Source organism: Mobula hypostoma, chromosome 7 (assembly GCF_963921235.1).
Source record: "Mobula hypostoma chromosome 7, sMobHyp1.1, whole genome shotgun sequence".
In the NCBI taxonomy this organism is placed as follows: Eukaryota; Metazoa; Chordata; class Chondrichthyes; order Myliobatiformes; family Myliobatidae; genus Mobula; species Mobula hypostoma.
This window is the reverse complement of record NC_086103.1, coordinates 51,082,344-51,102,298: the sequence shown is the minus strand read 5'-3', so window position 1 is coordinate 51,102,298 and position 19,955 is coordinate 51,082,344. Positions and strand designations below refer to the sequence as shown.

The following is a 19,955-nucleotide window of genomic DNA, read 5'->3' as shown; positions in this document are numbered from 1 at the left end:
ATCCTTAACCCAAGAAAATAGTAGTATCTAATCCACCAGATGCCTTAGTGTTTCTGGAAGATGGCACCATCTTTTCAAGAGCATTTAATATTAGGAATAAACATCTGTCATTCCAACAATGCAAAAAAAACCACTGTCACTAAAATTGTCTTTCAGTGTATTCATCTGTAAAGGCCTTTAAAAATGTGAATATACTCAGTGGCCACTTTATTAGGTATACCTGTACACCTACTCGTTAATGCAAATATCGGATCAGCCTATCATGTGGCAGCAACACAATGCATAAAATCATAAAGACGTGGTCAGGCGGTTCAGTTGTTGTTCAGACCAAACATTAGAAAGGGGAAGAAATTTTGACTTTGGACTGACTTTTGGTGCCAGATGGGGTGGTTTGAGTATCTCAGAAAGTGCTGATCTCCTGGGATTTTCACACACAAATCTCTAGAGTTTGCAGAGAATAGTGCAAAAAAATCCGGTGAATGGCAATTCTGAGGGCAAAAAATGCCTTGTTAATGAGACAGGTCAGAGGAGAATGGCCAAAACTGGTTCAAGGTGACAGTAACTCAAGTAACCACCCATTACAACAGTGGTGTGCAGAAGAGCATCTCTGATGCACAACACATTGAACCTTGAGGTGGATGGGCTACAGCAGCAGAATACCATAAACATACAGTGCACTGAGATGCCACTTTATGAGGTACTGTCAGAATTGAGTTTGGTTGCCACCGTCTAGGAGGCATTTTTTCTTCTGGCAGGGCAGCAGATGCCAAGTGTTCTACAGGACAACACTCTGTGCACCCTTCTGATGCAACAGGACAAAGGAGTAAAAAGCTAATATCAGTGATGATATGTATGAAATCAACAGCACATCTTAATAACTGATCAAGTTTACTTATACCCTTCTGACCCAGCTTGGCAGAAATATGATTAGATCCAACAATGTGGTTGCCTCTTAGGCTGCCCTCTGAAATGGCTGAGCATGCTGCACAGCTTTAAGGTTAGTATGCAATGCACGATAAATACCATGCCAGCAACATGTCTATTTTGTGAATGAATAAAAGATGCATCTTAAAAAGAGAGACATAGAGCATACTCAACTGAAAGTATGCCCAGTTTTTAAAAAAAAGATCTTGCACAAGAGATTGATAAAGAAAGAGACAACTGAAGAATTGTGGAATTGAAGATTACAGAGATACAAATGGATTAAACACTTTGGGGATTATTTTTTTAAGACTGATAGACCAAGAGCTATTTCAGCCTGTGAGTAGAGACTGATGGACAATTGCAATCTAGGGTCAGTTATCATTTGGTTGAGTTATAATTTATGCAGGCAATGTAGCTGGATGGTAAATCATACCTCAGTCCATTCTCCTCACCTAACAACTAGTGTAGGGTACTTTCAGATATATTGTAATAATTAGTTACAAGAGAGATTCAGGCTGAGTGGATCTTACTACTGAATTGGTTTACTGTTGTGAACACTTTTTTTCTAGGGGCACATAGATAATCAGACTGGAATAGAAATAAAAGAATATGTTGATAAATTGTTTGACAGAAATGAGGAAGCAAAAAGAAAAGAACATTCTCCTGTTCAAGTGCAAGAGGTCCAACAGAGATTCCAAAGTAGTTATGCCCTACCATATGCTAAGGCCAGAAATGCCTTTGTTGGCTGCACTCAGTGGCATTTTGGTTATCTGTAGGCAACATGGCGTATCAGTATTAAAAGTGATTTGCAGATTTCTCAACATGTGAATTTAAACAGATCTCTGTGTTGTAATTTAGCATTTTATTGCCAACAGTAGGACTTCAGCGCTAAAAACTCTTTCCAGAGTATCAAGCCCCTAAACAAAGCAAAGAACCATGATCACTTTCACAATGACACAGAAAACCTTTCCTAGCTTTGTACCATGCATCAGAAATTGCTGCTAAAAAGCTTGAAATTCTTCCTTTCAAGCTGCATATTTTAAAATTAGAATAATCTTAACACACAAAAGAATTATTCTAAATATACATTTTCAATGTTAGTATTAATTGAATTCTATTTTTCTACATTTTATCCATGCCAACTGTTCTGAAATATAAAAATAATCTATATTAAGTGAACATTGTCACCAATAATATATATCTCTTTGATTAATGCAGACTAACATAACAACAATCATGCAATGGTGGATTATAACATGATATACTATATTTACAATCTTTCTTATGATGTAGGGTTCAATATTATCAATCAATTCAAATTCATTTGAAAACTTCTGATCATTTTTGATTTTAAAAGTTATTAAAATGAATTCCTCCAGTGTCACTAAATCCACAATCTAATTCTCTGTTTAGCAAGAGTGAAATATGAGACATTCATTGAATTTTATTGTTCCACCATATTAGAAAAATAAATAACTTCTGAAGTCTGCAATGAAGTGGAAGAGGAAGTAATGTTTTTACCTGCTGTACGCACAGTAACAGTTGTTTTCAAAAGTGAATGGAAAAGCTGAACACACGCATTCCCAACTGATGAATCCAAGAAATATTTTCGCTTTTCAGCTTGAAACTCCTCAGCCTAATCAGAGGAGTCGGTAGTATCAGCAGCCATCGACTTTGAGACTGAAACTGTCACAAGCCCAGCAGGTCAGACGCTCTGTTATAATTTTAGGTAGAGGAATCATGCCAATGCCTGACTTACAGTCAACACTAATGCACACACACTCAATATTTAACTCTTGTGGAAGCCTGAAAATTTATGTGTCTGTAATCAAAATACCATTCCTTATGTAGTGGTATATACTTAAACAGCTGAAACCTCCTTATATGATTTGCAAAATACAGTCAAAATCACCACAGTATTTTTGCCAAAAAAAACAAATTAAGATGATGTTATAAATAGATATTAATATTTGCAACAAAGATAATTCACATCAAATTGGCACATTTTTCTTTTAATTTTACTTACAATAGATTTTTTTGTTTCCTGTGGGGAGATAAAAAGATATAGTTAGTAGCAAATGTCAAACCCGCACACAGGGAACAGAAGATGAAGCCTCTGTTGGATTCATCATGTCAAAAGCTAAATTTACCCTCAGCTTGAATAACAACCCTGAGCAAATACTACTTAAAGTGAGTAATGCAAAAATCTCCATTCAGCTACTGTATGTGTAGGCAGACCAGTTTCTTTCTTCCATTAACAAGTATAAATTGGACTAACAGACACACAGGTTTTGAATAATTTTATTCACCTATGTAGCTAATTTTAATCTCATAAGGGAATATAACATGCCGCATAAATGTTTACACAAAAACCTGCATATTTCTCTTTATTGCTGGCACTACAGTGCAACAAAAATCATGCTATACCTTATATCATATTGAGTCAATTTATTCATGTATTACCAATCTAGTGCAGAGTTCACTCCTGCTCACTATATTCTGATGCCTGCTTCAACTCACGTAAGGAACGAATAATACTTGAATTCCAGGGTACTGTTCCTGCATTTAATGTGTAGGGCTACACATAAGAGTCATTATTATATGATAACATTCAGTCTGCAGATTAAGAGGGTGAGTCTAAAATCATATTTAGCAGCATTATAATTGAGTAAAATTACCTACAGAGGCATGAGAGAGCAGTTAGCTAAAGTTATTTTGACGGGGACACTAGCAGGCATGGCAGCAATGACTGGAGTTTCTGGGAGAAATTTGGAAAATGCAGGATCAGTTGATCACAAAGAACAAGAAGCATTCTAAAAGGAGCCTGACAAGAGAAGTCAAAGACAGCAGAAAAAATGGTATCAGAATCACATTTAACATCTGTAGTATGTCATGCAATATGTTGGTTTAGGACAACAGTACATGAAAAAATACAAATTTTTATCTATCTATATATATAGAGAGTATAAAAATTAAATTAAATTAGTGCAAAAAGAGTGCAAAAAAACAATGAGGTAGTATACATGGGTTCATTGTTCATTCAGTAATCTGATGACAGAACTCTCCTTGCGTAAATTTAAGATGGAAGTTGATCTTTTCCTGATCGGACAAGGCATCAAAGGATATGGCGAGAAGGCAGGTGTATGGGGTGGAGTGGGATCCAGGATCAGCCATGATGGAATTGCAGAGTAGACTCGATGAGCTGAATGGCCTAATTTGGCTCCTATGTCTTATAGTCTTATGGACAGTAGGAAAGAAGCTGATCCTAAAAGATTGAGTGTGTGTCTCCAGGCTTCTTGATGGTAGCAATGAGAAGAGGGCATGTCCTGGGTGATGGGGGTCCTTAGTAATGTGTTAGAGTAATTTTTGGGTTTAGGTCATTTACATTCAGCAAATGGCTTTGGCCACCAGTCTCCTGTTCCTTGACAAAAGCTGTGAATACCAGTTCAGATGCTGCTGGCGGCTGCGGGATGGATGTGTGAAGTTTGCATGTAGCTTCAAAGACAGCATTATCTATACATTGTAAATATGGATTGTCCTTTGTGTTTCGCAAATAAATATTGAGCCCCACATTGGGCCAGGAGACCTTTCTACGGAAAGGGTCTTGATGTCTGCTGTACCTTGTTTTGTTGAGTAAAGAAGCTGCGTTGTATCTACCCGTAACTCTCCCTCCGGTGGTTTCATTCATGTAACAACATAATGAATGCCACCTTTCTGAAGCATTGCATTTTGAAGATGTCCTTGATGCCAGGGAAGCTAGGCTCATGATAGAACTGGCTGAGTTTGCAACTTCCTACAGTTTTTTCCAGTCCTGTCAGTGGCCCCTCCATACCAGACCATGATGCAACTAGTGAGAATACTGTCCAGGGCACATCTGTAAAAATTTGCAAGGTCTTTGGTAACATACCAACTCTCCTCAAGTTCCTTGCCGCGGCCATGCCTTTTTTGCAATTGCATCTATATGTTGGGCCCAGGATAGATCCTTAGAGATGAACTTGAAATTGCTCATCCTTTCCACTTCTATTCCCTCGATGAGGACTGATGTGTGTACCCTCTACTTCCCCTTCCTGATGCCCATAATCAATTCCAGGTATTACTGATGTTGAGTGCAAGATTGTTGTTTAGACACCATTCAACTAGCTCATCTGTCCCATTCTTGTACTCCGCCCCCATCTCCATCTGAAATTCTGCCACAACAAATTTATAGATGGCGATTAAGCTCTGTCTATCCACACAGTCGTGGGTGTAGAGAGAGTTGGCAGTGGGCTAAGCATATATCCTTGAGGTGTGCCAGTGTTGATTATCAGCGAGGAGGAGATGTTATTTCCAACCTACACTGACTACGGTCTCCCAATGAGGAAGTCAAGGATCCAGTTGCAGAGGGTAGGTACCAAGACCCAGGTTTTGCAGCTGAGAGTACGATGGCGTTTAACACTGAGCTGTAATCAATAAACAGCAACCTGACATAGCTATTACTGTTGTCCATGTAATCCAAGGCCAAGTGGTGCTAGTGAGATTGCATCTGCTATAAACATATTGTGTCAATACAGTATAGCAACAACTATACAAAGGTATACAATATAAAAAAAATTACTGACAAGCCAAGGGATTGGAAAGATTTTAAAAACTAACAGAAGGCAACCAAAAATGCAATAAGGAAAGAGCAGATGAAATATGAAGGTAAGCTAGCCAATAATAAAAAAAGAGGATACCAAAGCTTTTTCAGACATATAAAGTGTAAAAGAGGGGTAAGAATAGATATCAGACTTCTGGAGAATGACACTGGAGATGTAGCATTGGGAAACAAAGAAATGGCAGATGAACTAAATAACACACACAAAGTGCTGGAGGAACTCAGCAGGCTAGGCAGCGCTAACAGAAAAAACTACAGTCGATGTTTGGGGCCAAGACCCTGCGGCAAGACTGGAGGAAAACAGATGAGGAGTAGATTTAAAAGGTGGGTAGAGAGAAACAAAAGGTGATAGGTGAAACCTGAAGGGGAAGGTTGAAGTAAAGAGCTGGGAAGTTGATTGGTGAGATAGATACAGAGCTGGAGAAGGGGCAATCTAATAGGTGGGGATAGAAGGCCATGAAAGAAAGAAAAGGGGGAGGAGCACAAGAGGGAGGCAATGAGCAGGCAAGGAAATAAGGTGAGAGAGGGAAAAAGGGACGTGAACTGGTGAAGGAGAGGGCAGGGGATGGGGGGCCAATTACCGGAAGTTCAAGATATCAATGTTCATGCCATCGGGTTGAAGGCTACCTAAAGAGAATGTAAGGTGTTGATCCTCCAACCTGAGAGTGGCCTCATCACGACAGTAGAGGAGGCCATGGATTTGACATATCGGAATGGGAATGGGAAGTGGAATTAAAATGGGTGGGTTGGCCACTTGGTGGTCCTGCTTCTGGCAGATGGAGCTTAGGTGCTCAGCAAAATGATCTCCCAATCTATGTTGGGTCTCACCAATATACAAGAGGCTACACCAGGAGCACCGGACACAGTACATGACCCCAATAGACTCACAGGTGAAGTATTGCCTCACCTGGATGGACAGTTTGGGGTCTTGAATGGTGGTGAGGGCGGAGGTGTAGTACTTGTTCTGCTTGCAAGAATAAGTGCCAGGAGGGAGATCAGTGGGGAGGGATGAATGGACGAGGGAGTCATATAGGGAGCGATCCTGTGGAAAGCACGAAATGGGGAGGAGGGAAAGATATGCTTGGTGATGGGATTCCATTGGAGATGGCAGAAGTTCCAGAGAATTGTGTGCTGGTTGTGGAGGCTGGTGGGTGGTAGGCAAGAACAAGAGGAACCCTATCCCTGGTAGGGTGGCAAGAGAATGGGGTAAGAACAGATGTGTGTGAAATGGAAGAGATGCAGTTGAGGGCAGCACTGATGGTTGAGGAAAGGAAGGCCTTTTCTTTGAAAAGGAAGACAACTCCTTTGTTCTGGAATGAAAAGACTCATCCTAAGAGCAGATGCAGTGGAGACGAAGCAATTGAGAAAGGAGGATGGCATTTTTACACGTAACGGGGTGGGAAGAGGTATAGTTCAGGTAGCTGTGAGAGTGTGTGGGTTTGTAATAGACATCAGTGGATAAGCTGTCTCCAGAGATAGGGACAGTGAGATGGAGAAAGAGGAGGGAGGACTCGGAAATGGACCAGGTAACTTTGAGGGCAGGGTGAAAGTTGGAGGCAAAGTTGAAATTGACAAGCTCAGTATGGGTGCAGGAAGCAGCACCAATGCAATCATCAATGTAGCATAGGAAAAGAAGGGGACAGACACCAGTGTAGGCTTGGAACATGGACTGTTCCACATAGCCGACAAAAAGGCAGGCATAACTGGGACCTATGCAAGTGCCTGTTGCTACACCTTTTATTTGAAGGAAGTAGGAGAAGCCAAAGGAGAAATTATTAAGAGTGAGGACAAGTTCTGCTAGATGGAGGAGAGTGGAGGTGGAGGGGAACTGGCTGAGTCTGGTGTCGAGAAAGGAACGGAGAGATTTGAGGCCTTCCTGGTGGGGGACGAAGGTGTATAGGGGACTGAACATCTCTATACTAAATAGGGATGAACTAAATAAATATTTTGCATCAGTCTTCACTGTGGTGATTGTCAGTGGGCAAAAGGGAGTAAAAGCTGAAATGTCTGAAGGTAGGCAAGTCATCTGGACCAGATGGACTACACAACAGGATTCTGAAAGAGATAGCTGAAGAGAATGTTCAGATACCAGTAGTGATCTTTCAAGAATCACTAGATTCTGGACTGGTTCCGGAGGAATACAAAACTGCAAATATCAAACACCCTTCAAGAAGGAAGGGAGGTAAAAGACAGGAAAAGATAGGCTACTTTTGCATATGATACAAAGATAGGTGGAGGAACATATAGTGTTGAGGAAGCAGGAAGTCTGCAGAAAAACTTGGACAAATTAGGAGAATGGGCAAAGAAGTGGCAGATGGTATACAGTGTACGGCCATTCATTTTGATGGCAGGAATAAAGGCATAGACTATTAAACATAGAACAAATTCAGAAACTGGAAGTGCAAAGGAACTTGGAAGGTCTAGTGCAGAATTCCCTAAAGGTTAACTTGCAGGTTGAGTCAGTAGTAAGGAAGGTAAATGGAATACTAGCATTCATTTTGAAAGGACTAGAATATAAAAGCAAGGATATAATGTTGATGTTTTAAGGCATTTGTCATACCACATTTGGAGTAGCGTGAGCAATCTGGGCCCCATATCAAAGAAAGAATGTGCAAGTATTGATGAGGGTCCAGAGGAGGCTTAAAAGAATCATTTGGGAACGAAAAGTTTACCATCAGGGGAACATTTGACAACTCTGGGCCTGTACTCGCTGGACTTTAGAAGAATGAAGGGGAAATAAAATTGAAGAAAGCGATCAAAGACTGCAGCAGAACCTGGATCAGCTGGAAGCATAGGCTGATAAATGGCAGATTGAATTCAATGTGGACAATTGTGAAGTGTTGCAATTTGGGAAGACAAACCAGGCACTGAGGAGTGTGGTAGAACAAAGGGTCTGGGAATACAGATGCATAATTCCAGATCAGCTTGGTTTAATTGGGTAAAAGGGCTTTTTTTCTGTGCTGTAGTGCTCTATGAATCTAAAACAATATAACCAGACATCCCACCTCTCCTGGAAGTTCCGGGAGTCTCCCGCATATCGATAGTGGCTCCCTGACGCCCGGAAATTAAATACAATATCCTGGAAATAGAATTTTTTGAGAGGGAGAGGGAGAGCGAGCATCCTGATTGGTCTCTCTTCGTGCTGAGAGTGGTCCCCAACCACTGGGCCTCGAGGAAACACTATGAGTCAGCTGCACCTTTCCTCATTCCCTGTCACACACTGTTGAATTTTAATGCACGCGAGGTCATCAGTGACCCAAGACGTGCAAAGGAATAAGTCCGTGACCCATTTGTGAATGTCCCCAGTGAATCATCTATGTCAGCACGGGAAAAAGATCAACTCCTCAAGCTTGCAAATGACGGTGGGCTGAAAAGTATGTTTGACATAACATCTCTGCCGGCATTCTGGATCAAAGTCAAGGCTGAATATCCTGAGATAGCCACAGAAGCACTGAAAACGTTGCTTCCATTTCCAACATATCTCTGTGAAGCAGGATTTTCTGCAATGAATGCAACGAAAACTAAATTGCGGAATAGACTGGACATAAGGAACCCCCTTTGAGCATTGCTGTCTCCCATCACCCCTCCATCGGACCGTCTTGTTGCAGGAAAACAAGCCCAGGGCTCCCACTGATCCACCGATATTGGTGTGTTGCAATGATTTTATATGTTCATACAGGGAAAATATGCGCTGTGTGATTAATATCCAAACGTTACTTAAAATGTTATGTTGCGATTGGCTTATCACCTATATTCCGGTTGTGATTAACACCCCCGCCCCCGGTCGGTCGGTCCGCAAGAATATTGTCAATATTAAACCAGTCTGCGGTGCAAAAACGATTGCGGACCCCTGCTAAGTAGACCTATCAGTTTTCTCTGTGGGTTGGCTTTACAGTCGACCTCAAAAATAATGACAGTGTTGCTCACTGCACTGTTTGCAACAGTGACTTTTCTATTGTCTACGGTGGGTTAAAATGTAAGAGGCATGTTGAGGTGAGTTTAACAGGTGTCATTCGTTCATTAGCATAGCTAACGTTATTTAAACTAGCTGGCTAGCTGCTAAGGAGCTACACTATTGATGGCCTACTTGATGAGGCCAAACTCCCTGTAGAGTTGCTTAAAGTTGTAATAGAATAAACATGATAGTATAATATAAGTACATATTTTAATGTCACATTTTCTGCATATACCCAACTTGGTTTACAGATTAGACAAAATCACTAAATAAAGTATTACATACACCCTTGGAGGTCGATGGGGGTGGGGGGGTGGGGGGAGGGATATGAGGTTGCTGGGGGTGGGGGTGCTACCTCCCTGAAATGAGTTTTTGCAGGGTGGGATGTCTGATATAACATAGGAGCAGAATTAGGTCATTTGGCTCATTGAGTCTACTCTGTGACAAGGTCACAATAGGGAAAAAAAATCTTTCACAAAGATACTCAAAAGGTGTCATAATTTCCCTTCTGCAAGTCCAGCTTTTTGGAAAGTGCAGTCCAGTTTAATATGACTCTCAAATCAACTCATCCCTAAGGTTCTTTCAGTTTTTCTAATTATTGCCATGCTTTCTAATGAACACTTTATTTCAGCCCACTATATTATTAACATCTCATATACCTTCAGGTAGTCTCCAGCTCCTTGGTATGAACATAGAATTCTCCAACTTCCGGTAATTCCCTTCTCCTCCCTTCCTCTATCCCTATTTCACTCTGCCCCCTCCCCCAGCTGCCTATCACCTCCCTCATGGTTCCCCCTCCTTCTTCTACTACCCATTGTTTTCCTGCCTATAATGTCGATGCTTCCCCTCCCCCACCCCTTTGTCTTTCAAATTACTGGTCTTTCAACTGAACCTACAAGCATTCTTCAAATCCTTCCCCCTCCTTCATTCTTCAGTCCTGACGAAGGGTTCCGGTCCGAAACATCGACTCATCGTTTCAACTGATGCTGCCCGACCTGCTGAGTTCCTCCAGCGTACTGTAAATATTATTTACCATTTCAACTTATTTCTTAAAATTCACCTTTTTCTGCACTTTTTCCTCCTAGGACTTGATATCTTGTGCAGTGGCCTAAATTGGACATAAAGCTCCAGCTGTAGTCTGATTAATGATTTATTAAGGTTTAGCATAACTTACTTGTTTCACAATGCCATCTCTCAATTTATAGAGCCAAAGATCTACATGTTAAGATCATCTTGCCCTTCAACCTTTATATGCAAGAACCTCATTATTCTGTTCCTGGAAGCATTTTGTTTCTATAATTGTTGTTAATAGACGTTGATGCCATATGAAAAAAGTAAATGAGTCACTACAAAGCCAAAAAAAATTTCTAAACCTAACCTCATAATTCAGCAGTAGGAAAAATACATTTTAAATTACAAATGCTGTCAATTTCTGTCCCGCTGATGCATGTAGAAGAGTAAGAGTATGTCAAAACTTTCAAAATTAGAACCAAATGATTTTGTTCAGAAGTTTGCTGGAAAATCTCAGACTGTATAATTTTATCATAATGTCAGTGAACTGAACCGTACTGAAGGACAGACAGATTTAAAGGCCATGTTCTTCAAATGATCATCACAAAATGGATGGCACAGCAGCATCAAGATAAGATGAAAGGAAAATTTCCTTTTCTGTCTCAACCGGCATACAGAACTTCAAACAACACAAACTTTATCTGTCATATGTAAAATACTAACCAATTTTAGTAAATTACAAAGGAATATTTTTAAATGATAGCAAGAAATACATAGACCATACAACAGAAGGTTTTAAAAAGTACTTACAGAACTAGAGAAATACTTTTTAGAACAGAATCTGAATTTAGGATTGGTACAGTGAAGGCATGGCTACCAATCACTGAATGATTCAAATGAATGATGAGGCAAAGTAGTTTATCTCTGAATTTAAACTCAATTAAACCACCAATCCAAAAGAGAATGATTTTCAGTCGTGATTTTCTTTGCTTAGAATTTCATTTCCCCAACTAATTTTTAAAAGGTTTTAGGCAACGAGGATTTCCATACCAACTCCAATTAAATGGACATTAAAAACAATGATTCAGCACAGTCCCAATTTTCAATTCTGTTCACCTCTTGTAGTTACTAAAAGTGGAAATAATGATTTACTCTTTAATCTGATAAAATCAGTGAATCTAACAAATGTGTAAACACTGAATAACATGCACTTGCTGAAGGTATTTAATAAAGAATAAATTAATAAATAATTGACTGGTAAAAGTAATCAACACCATTGGAATTGATTCCACTGTTATAAAATTTGCCTCGTTCCCAACTACTTAATTTTAGGAGATGATTAGTATTTATATAGTCCTATTATACATTACCTGGTTTGTTTACTACTTATCCTTATAATACCTTTCATTAGATCAAGAATATTTTTAAAAACTGCAAACTGACAATAATCACCTTTTAAAAAATATTTTATTTGAACATAATTCAAGATTCAGAACTGTAAGATGATATACAGACTATTACTTGGCCTTCAAGATACCGTAATTCAAATAAAAGCACTCTTTTTTCAATACATTATGTAAATTTTAAATATTGTTACATGCAATATTATAAATTGTGATTTGTTTTAATAAATATGTACATTAAATAAACACCAATATGCACAATTCCTTCACTAGTTACATACCTGAAGCCAAATTTACAAGATATTCTATGTGGAAAAAGTTATTTTCTACCTCATTGTTTTGTGCAAATATATTCCCCTGGATTTTAAAAAGTAGCTTCAATAATTTTGCTTAAAATGAGTAAAGTTCTTCAAAATCCTCAATTATTCAGAAATTCTACTTAATGCACATTTTATTCAGAAGTATAAAACAAATGCACTGCATCAACAGTGTTTTTGAAATATGCAGGCAAAGAAATTGCTAGAACTATTGGTTCAGCAATTGTCAATTCAGCTCTACCTTGAAGAGTTTCACAGTACATCCATGCAACCTCAAAAAAACAGATGTGCGAAATACATGATAAAGTTACTGACATTACATTTCAACATGTTTATAATGATAAATAAAATGCTTAATATGACAATGGTTTCAGCAACGAAAATACCAAGGATTCACAAGTTATTAATTTATGCAGGGGGGGAGTGTGTTGAGTAGTAATAAATAAAATGCTTAATATGACAATGGTTTTAGCAAAGAAAATACCAAAGATTCACATGAGTTATTAATTTATACGGGGGGGGGGGGAAGAGAGAGTGTTGGGTAGTGATTTGATCGTGAAGTAAGTCCCCACCACCCCAGAATAGAACTATTTAGGTTAATCCTTCTTTTCAGCTATAAACCCTTTGTCATGGATCCTAAAGCATTTCAAGTGCTCATCCAATGACTTTTTACAACTGAAGTTGCAGGCACAGAATTAGATGCATTATTTAAAAATATCCAGATTTACTGCAAGGTAATGAATATAACTTACCAGAACAATAAAATTCTGCTAAAAACAAAAAATATGATGGATGACGGAACCATAAATATTAAAGGATATTGGTGGACTTGCTCAGAGGTTAGGGAGCATCTATAGAGAAACAGTCAATATTTCAAGTCGCTGTCCTTCCACAGTTCCGTTTATAGTATACCTTCATGTAAAATTGTAGCTACCAAACTTTAATGTAACTTAGCAACAATACTATGTTATGGCTTCTCCTTCAAAACTATGGATTGATAATACTTGCAAAATGCATTCAAGTTTAGGAAACTAGTATGTTTAGCTCAGGAACATGATGCAATGATTTTGAAATTTTGTTAATTTTAATACAAGTATTATGTGAATCTGGAATTGCTGTCATCCTTTCCTCTGAAGTTCAATAAGTTTGGTCAGTTTTTCACAATTCTCTGTCTTAATAGATTCAGCCTTCTGCTTCAGACGTTCGTCTCTGTACAATGTTGCCAAATTCAGCAGATCAGTTTCTGTAAACCAAAAAAAAATCTTTATTCAGATGAATAGTACTTATTACCTGCACAGGCACAGAACAATCCAAACATGATCAAAATTTTCAACGGAGGAATAGAAATACGATTTGTTAGAAACTATCATCAATGCATCAAATATAGAAATATATTTTGGCATGAGTTAGAAGCTGTGCTCGAGCACAGGATCACATCAGAACAATTTGATTTTGCTAATAAAAGTCATAGAATCATTGTGACCGAGCAGGTCTGCCACAAGTAATTTCTTATTCCCGTTCTCCCCCCCTACCCCCCCAGTAGCCCCATAAATCTCGTTTCCCTGTGTCTGGCATTGTTGACATTATGCTTATTCAGTGCACATGCTAGGCTAAGACACAGCATGGACCCTTTTGTTTGTACTTGTACACTCCAGGATGGTGGCATTCTTTGAAGTGTCTTGCTTGTTGTTGCTTCCTGTTTCAGGGAGGGGACTTTGACTTTTAATGGCAATTGACAGAGTCCAATTTGAAGGTGCATTATCACCACCAACTGGACTGGAGTGTGGTGTAGAGAATTGGAAACTAAAATCCTTTCTACTTCTTTTTATTCCAAATGAAAGCTAAATTACCCCAAAAGGCCCTACAGATTGTAAATAATGAAAGACAATACTGTGAATTAAGGTCAGTCCCATAACACAATAATTATTTTTAAATGAAAACTATCACCCCTCCCACCAAAGCTAGTAATGAAGCCTGCATTTGATTTCTTTCAACCCTGTATGCTTCACACTGTAATAGTATGTGTTCATCGTTTAATAATCATGACAACACCCACACAACCCAAATATTTTCCAACAAAAACCAATTAAGCATCATATGCCCAATTCTAAATCTTGTCAATATAATTCATTCCCTTCTCTCATAAACCCAGCAGTTTTATGTATTCTGTAAAGGTGTCTCTCCTTATGCCCATTATCCCATAAGTCTTGCCAAAACTTTCTAATTATTAACCCTAGCAACCCCTTAGCTTATGATTTGCTAAGTAGAAGGTCTATATCCACTGTTAAACTTTTAACAGCTTTGTTAACTAAACAATCATCCCACTCATTCCCCTGAATATCTCTATGTTCAGGGACACATAAGAAGCAAATGTATAAACCAATACTTTGGATATGAAATAATGTTTGGCGATTCTGACCTACTGCTGGAATGACCTGTTTTAAGACTCAGCAAAACCGAAAAAGAATCTGAACAAATTATAACTTGGTAAGTACAAATTTCCTCCACCCACTAAGCCTAAAATGACAGCAACCAATTCTGAGTATACACTGATAAATAGTCAATATGTGGTTTCTTTATCGTCACTTTTAATTCAGGCACAGAGACAGCCACACCAACATTCCCAGTTACATCATTTTTTGATCCATCTGTAAAAATGGTTAACATAACATAATTTTAATTAATATATTGATGAACCAACAGACTCTCAGGCTTAACAGAATCCTTAAACTATATTAAAACGTGTAATCTAAAATCAACCAAAGTCATTGGACAAAACAAAGATGGAGTTACGGAGAAAGCTACAGTGGGACATATTGCATAATCCAACAAACCCATGTTCCCTGCTTGATAAGAAACCAGCCACTCAAAACTAAAAACATTCTTCTTATGATGTTCCCAACAGCCCTCCAACACACCTTTAATAGGATGAACATTTCTTTGCTCCCTCAAATTAATCCAGTATGTTACCATCAACTTCAACCTCAGGTGACCCAACTGATGGGTGTGGTGTTTTAAAAAGTGCTTGTTTGTGGTGGTGCTGGCTCAGTGGAAGAGTTCATTCTGGAGGATGGGGAAAGAGTGCTGGCTCCTGGAAAATGGTTAATTATTGATTGGTTATGCAATGAAATTGTGGTCTTATTGTGATTGATGTATTTATGGACATTTTCAATCATGAAGAAGGATGTGAATTCCAGTGTTTTTGCTTTCTTGCAATTGTTCAGGTTCATGGTAACAACTCCCCGGCATTCCAAAGAATGTTCTACCCCTTTTCTCGAGTAAGGAAGTCCTCGACGCTACTTTCATTGAATTATGGATCTGTATTTCCAGATCATGTGCTTCCACACACCTCAGTGTCCTACCAATCACTATGTAAGTCCTACCCTGGTTTGTCCTCACAAAGTGTAACACCTCACATTTATTTGCATTAAATTTCATCTGCCACTTTTCAGCCCCTTTCTTCAGCCGGTCCAGAACACATTGCAAGCTTTAATTGCCTTCGTCACTGTCCAGTAAGTCCACAATCTTGGTGTCACTTGTAAATTTGGTGATTCAGTATACCACATTATCATCCAAATCATTAATATAGATGACAAATAACAAAAGACCTAGCACACTATTAGTCACAGGCCTCTAGTCAGAGAGGCAACCATCTATAACCTCTCTCTGGCTTCTCCTGCTAAGCCAATATTGAATGTAATTTACAAATTAATCTTGAATGCCAAGCGACTGAACCTGCTGGACCAGCCTCTCATGCGAGACTGTTATCAAAGGTCTTGTTAAAGTCCATGTAGACAACATCCACTGCGCTTCCTTCATCAACTTTCCTGGCAACCTCCTGAAAAGACTCTAAGGTTCATTAGACATGACTTACCATGCACAAAGCCATACTGAATCATGCCTTATCTATTCAAGTACTTATATATTATACGAACATAAGACCATAAGATATTGGAGCAGAAGTAGGCCATTCAACCCATTGAGTCTGCTCCACCGTTCAATCATGGGCTGATCTAATTCTCCCAGTCATCTCCACTCCCCTGCATTCTCCCCATACCCTTCAATGCCCTGGCTAATCAAGAACCAATCTATCTTTGCCTTAAATGTACCCAGTGACTTCACCTCCACAGCCACTCATGGCAATAAATTCCACAGATTTACCACCCTAAGGACAAAAGTAATTTCGCATCTCTCTTCTAAGTGGACATTCTTCAATCCTGAAGTTGTGCCCTCTTGTCCTAGACTCCCCTACCATGAGAAATAACTATAGGAAGGATATCAGTAAGATTGAAAGAGTGCGGAGAAGATTTACTAGGATGTTGCCGGGTCTTCAGGGATTGAGTTACAGGGAAAGATCAAGCAGTTTAAGACTTTATTCCTTGGAGCACAGAAGAATGAGGGGGGATTTGATAAAGGTTTACAAAATTATGAGGGGTATAGACAGAGTAAATGAGAGTAGGCTCTTTCCACTCAGATTGGGAGAGATAAACACAAGAGGACATGGCTTTAGGGTGAAAGGGGAAAGGTTTAGGGGGATCACTAGGGGAAACTTCTTCACTCAGGGAGTGATGGGAGTGTAGAACAAGCTTCCATCTGATGTGGTAAATGTGGGCTTACTCTTAAGTTTTAAGAATATATTGGATAGATACATGGATGGGAGAGGTCTGGAGGGTTATGGACTGGGTGCAGGTCAGTGGGACTAGCGGAATAAAGTTTCGGCACAGACTAGAAGGGCCGAATGGCCTTTATCCTGTGCTGTAGTGTTCGATGGTTTTATGGTTCTATGGGAATAACTTTGTCATATCTAATCTGTTCAGGCCTTTTAACATTCGGACTGTTTCAATGAGATCCTCCCTCATTCTCCTGAACTCCAGGGAATACAGCCCAAGAGCTGCCAGAGGTTCCTCATATGGTAACCCTTTCATTCCTGGAATCATTCTCGTGAATCTTCTATGAACCCTCTCTGATGTCAGTATATCCTTTCTAAAATAAGGAGCCCAAAATTGCACATAATACTTCAAGTGTGGTCTCACAAGTGCCTTATAGAGCCTCAACATCACATCTCTTCTCTTATATTCTATACCTCTAGAAATGAATGGCTCCTGAAGACCCAAGTACACCACATGCACTGCATCTCCTTTGTCTACCTAGCTTGTAATATCCTCAAAAAATTGCAGTAGGTTAGTCAGGCAGGATTTTCCTTTCAAGAAACCATGCTGGCTTTGGCCTATCTTGTCATGTGCCTCCAGGTACTCCGTAATCTCATCCCTAACAATCGATTCCAACAACTTCCCAACCGCTGATGTCAGGCTAACAGGTCTATAGTTTCCTTTCTGCTTCCTCCCACCCTTCTTAAATAGCAGAGTAACATTTGCAATGTTCCAGTCATCTGGTACAATGCCAGAATCTATCGATTCTTGAAAGATCACTGTTAATGCCTCCGCAATCTCTCCAGCTACTTCCTTCAGAACCCCAGGGTGCATTCCATCAGGTCCCAGAGATTTATCACCCTCAGACCATTAAGCTTCCTGAGCACCTTCTCAGTCATAATTTTAACTGCACATACTTCACTTCCCTGACACTCTTGAATGTCCAGTATACTGCAGATGTCTTCCACTATGAAGGATGCATTCAGTTCCTCTGCCATCTCTACATCTCTCATTACAATATCTCCAGTGTCATTTTCTATTAGTCCTATCTCTACCCTCAACTCTCTTTTATCCTTTATATATTTCAAAAATATCATGTTCCTTAGAATACTTTACAATAATGTATACACTACTGACTTCAGGCTCACTGGCCTATATTTTCCTAATTTATTCTTGGGACTCTTTTTGAGCAACAGAACAATATTGGCTATCCTCAAGTTCTCTGGCAATTCACCTGAGACCCACTGTGGCTAAGGACATTTTAAATAACTCTGCAGGGCCCATGCAATTTCTGCACCATCATCCCACAAGGTCTGAGAGGAAATAATATGCAAGTATTAACAGCAATAAATAAATTAAATTGGTGATCCAAGTTATTAAGAAATAGAACTCTGCATTTCCATTCACTTGAAATTTGAAAGCCCATAGCTTTAATCGTGCCAAGTCCCAGACCAACTATTTTTTTACGTTATCAATGTACATTCATTGTTTAAAAATTATGGAATTGAATTGTTTAATATTTAGTACCAATATTAAATTAAGCAAAATTGTATTAGTCCTTGCCGGTACATGGGGACTTTCCCATCTTAATTTACTTCAAGATAGCAAGTATCTCCGCTTCTATAACCCAGAAACAGTTCATGACCACACCACTGTTTAACCTCTGATCTATAGGCTCTGTGTCCACCTTCTGAGTAAGAAATTCATTTTTGATCTCTACAAAATATGATGGATGCTGGAAAGCCTATATCTTAACTTAAAATGCAAGATGTGCTGAGGTTTAGTCAGTTAATATTTTGGTACTGTCTTTTCTTCAGTTCTGATATCTCTAGCATTTTGTGTTTCAATACAATGCGCTTTTTAAGAAAGGGAAGAAAAGTCTGAAACATTAGTTTGAAAAGTTTAGCTGAAAATACAAATCCAAAGTTTAATTGAAAATACAAAAACAAGTGAAATATTTCCCATTGGTTTACAAAAGACTTCACATCAGAGAATGCAGAGACCAAAACAAAATACTCTATTATAAATGGTCAACTCTTCCACTTTGATACTGTAGCAAAATTAATTTGCTTAATTTACACTTTCCAGGCAGAGGGGCAGAGGGGGGAAAAATGGAATCCCATGTAACGGAAATTAGCTTCTGAGAGATGCATGTTCTATAGCTTCTTCTAAGAATTCAGTGCAACCAAATACACAATCAATCCCTGCACAAACTCAACTGCATCACCTGATGCAAATAGATCATATTGAGTATTTCTGCAAGATAAATATTTGTCAATGATTAGCAATTAAAAGACAATAGAATCCTACTGCATTGAAGAGCATCACAATTAGTTACAACAAATCATGAAACCAGATATTTGAGAACCTGTAGTTCTCCTAATGGTCACTGAGCTCCCCCATATGGCTGGCCCCAATAATGCATACACAGTTCTTGTCTGAAGATATGATTGTGGAAAACACTAACTTAAATTGAAGATGACACTGAGGCCTTTATCCACAAAATATTATCCCCCATGTTCTTACAGCTGAACACATGAATCCAAATGGTTGGCCAAGTGATCCTATTTTCAATGATATGACAATTTTACGATTATATAAAATCTTCACAATATAAATTTAAGATTTATTTAATTAGTAAAACAGAGACTTTAAACACACACTTACTTTGCTGTTTTTCTTTCCAGCAGCTCTTTTGAAGATAATCAATGTAGTCATTCTCGACATTAGTTTCCACATTTTGTAGTGCTTTGCCTCTGTACTCCTTCTCAAAGCCTTTACCAACAAAATAGGTTACTCTTAAATGTTCGGTTTCTCTCGACAAAATGTGGCCCAATGACCTGTAATTGGAATACAATATTCAGCTGGCTTGCATGTAGAGCTCAGCAGAAAATAAAACTCAACTGTTATATTCATGAAGTTATTCAAGGTTTTGAACTAATTCAAAAATGAATAGAAAAGTACAGGATTAGCATATTTTTTGATCATCCAGTTTTGTGAAATTCCCTGTTGAGACTTTTTGTAACATTGACAATTAATGTCTGCATTGTAGCTTTATGAATC

At 38.8% G+C, this 19,955-nt stretch overlaps 2 protein-coding genes across 6 annotated transcripts in view; both read right to left on the bottom strand.

The window, feature by feature from the left end:
• Positions 1–3,038, bottom strand: part of LOC134349314 (uncharacterized) — a 72,209-nt gene extending 69,171 nt beyond the window's left edge. For 4 of the 5 annotated variants that reach the window (XR_010018641.1, XR_010018640.1, XR_010018643.1 and 1 more), the window contains exon 1: positions 2,446–2,594. The gene's annotated coding sequence lies outside the window, so the exon portion shown is untranslated. Of the gene's footprint in view, positions 1–2,445; positions 2,595–2,950 lie in introns of those variants that run through there. The other variant, XM_063053421.1, reaches the window with a different exon arrangement.
• Positions 3,039–11,977: 8,939 nt separating this feature from the next.
• Positions 11,978–19,955, bottom strand: part of dnajc18 (DnaJ (Hsp40) homolog, subfamily C, member 18) — a 47,026-nt gene continuing 39,048 nt past the window's right edge. Inside the window, exons 7-8 of the mRNA XM_063052712.1 lie at positions 19,560–19,732; positions 11,978–13,486 (exon numbers count right to left, since the gene is read on the bottom strand). Coding sequence (XP_062908782.1) covers positions 13,362–13,486; positions 19,560–19,732 — 298 coding nt within the window. The 3' untranslated portion in view covers positions 11,978–13,361. The remainder of the gene's footprint in view (positions 13,487–19,559; positions 19,733–19,955) is intronic.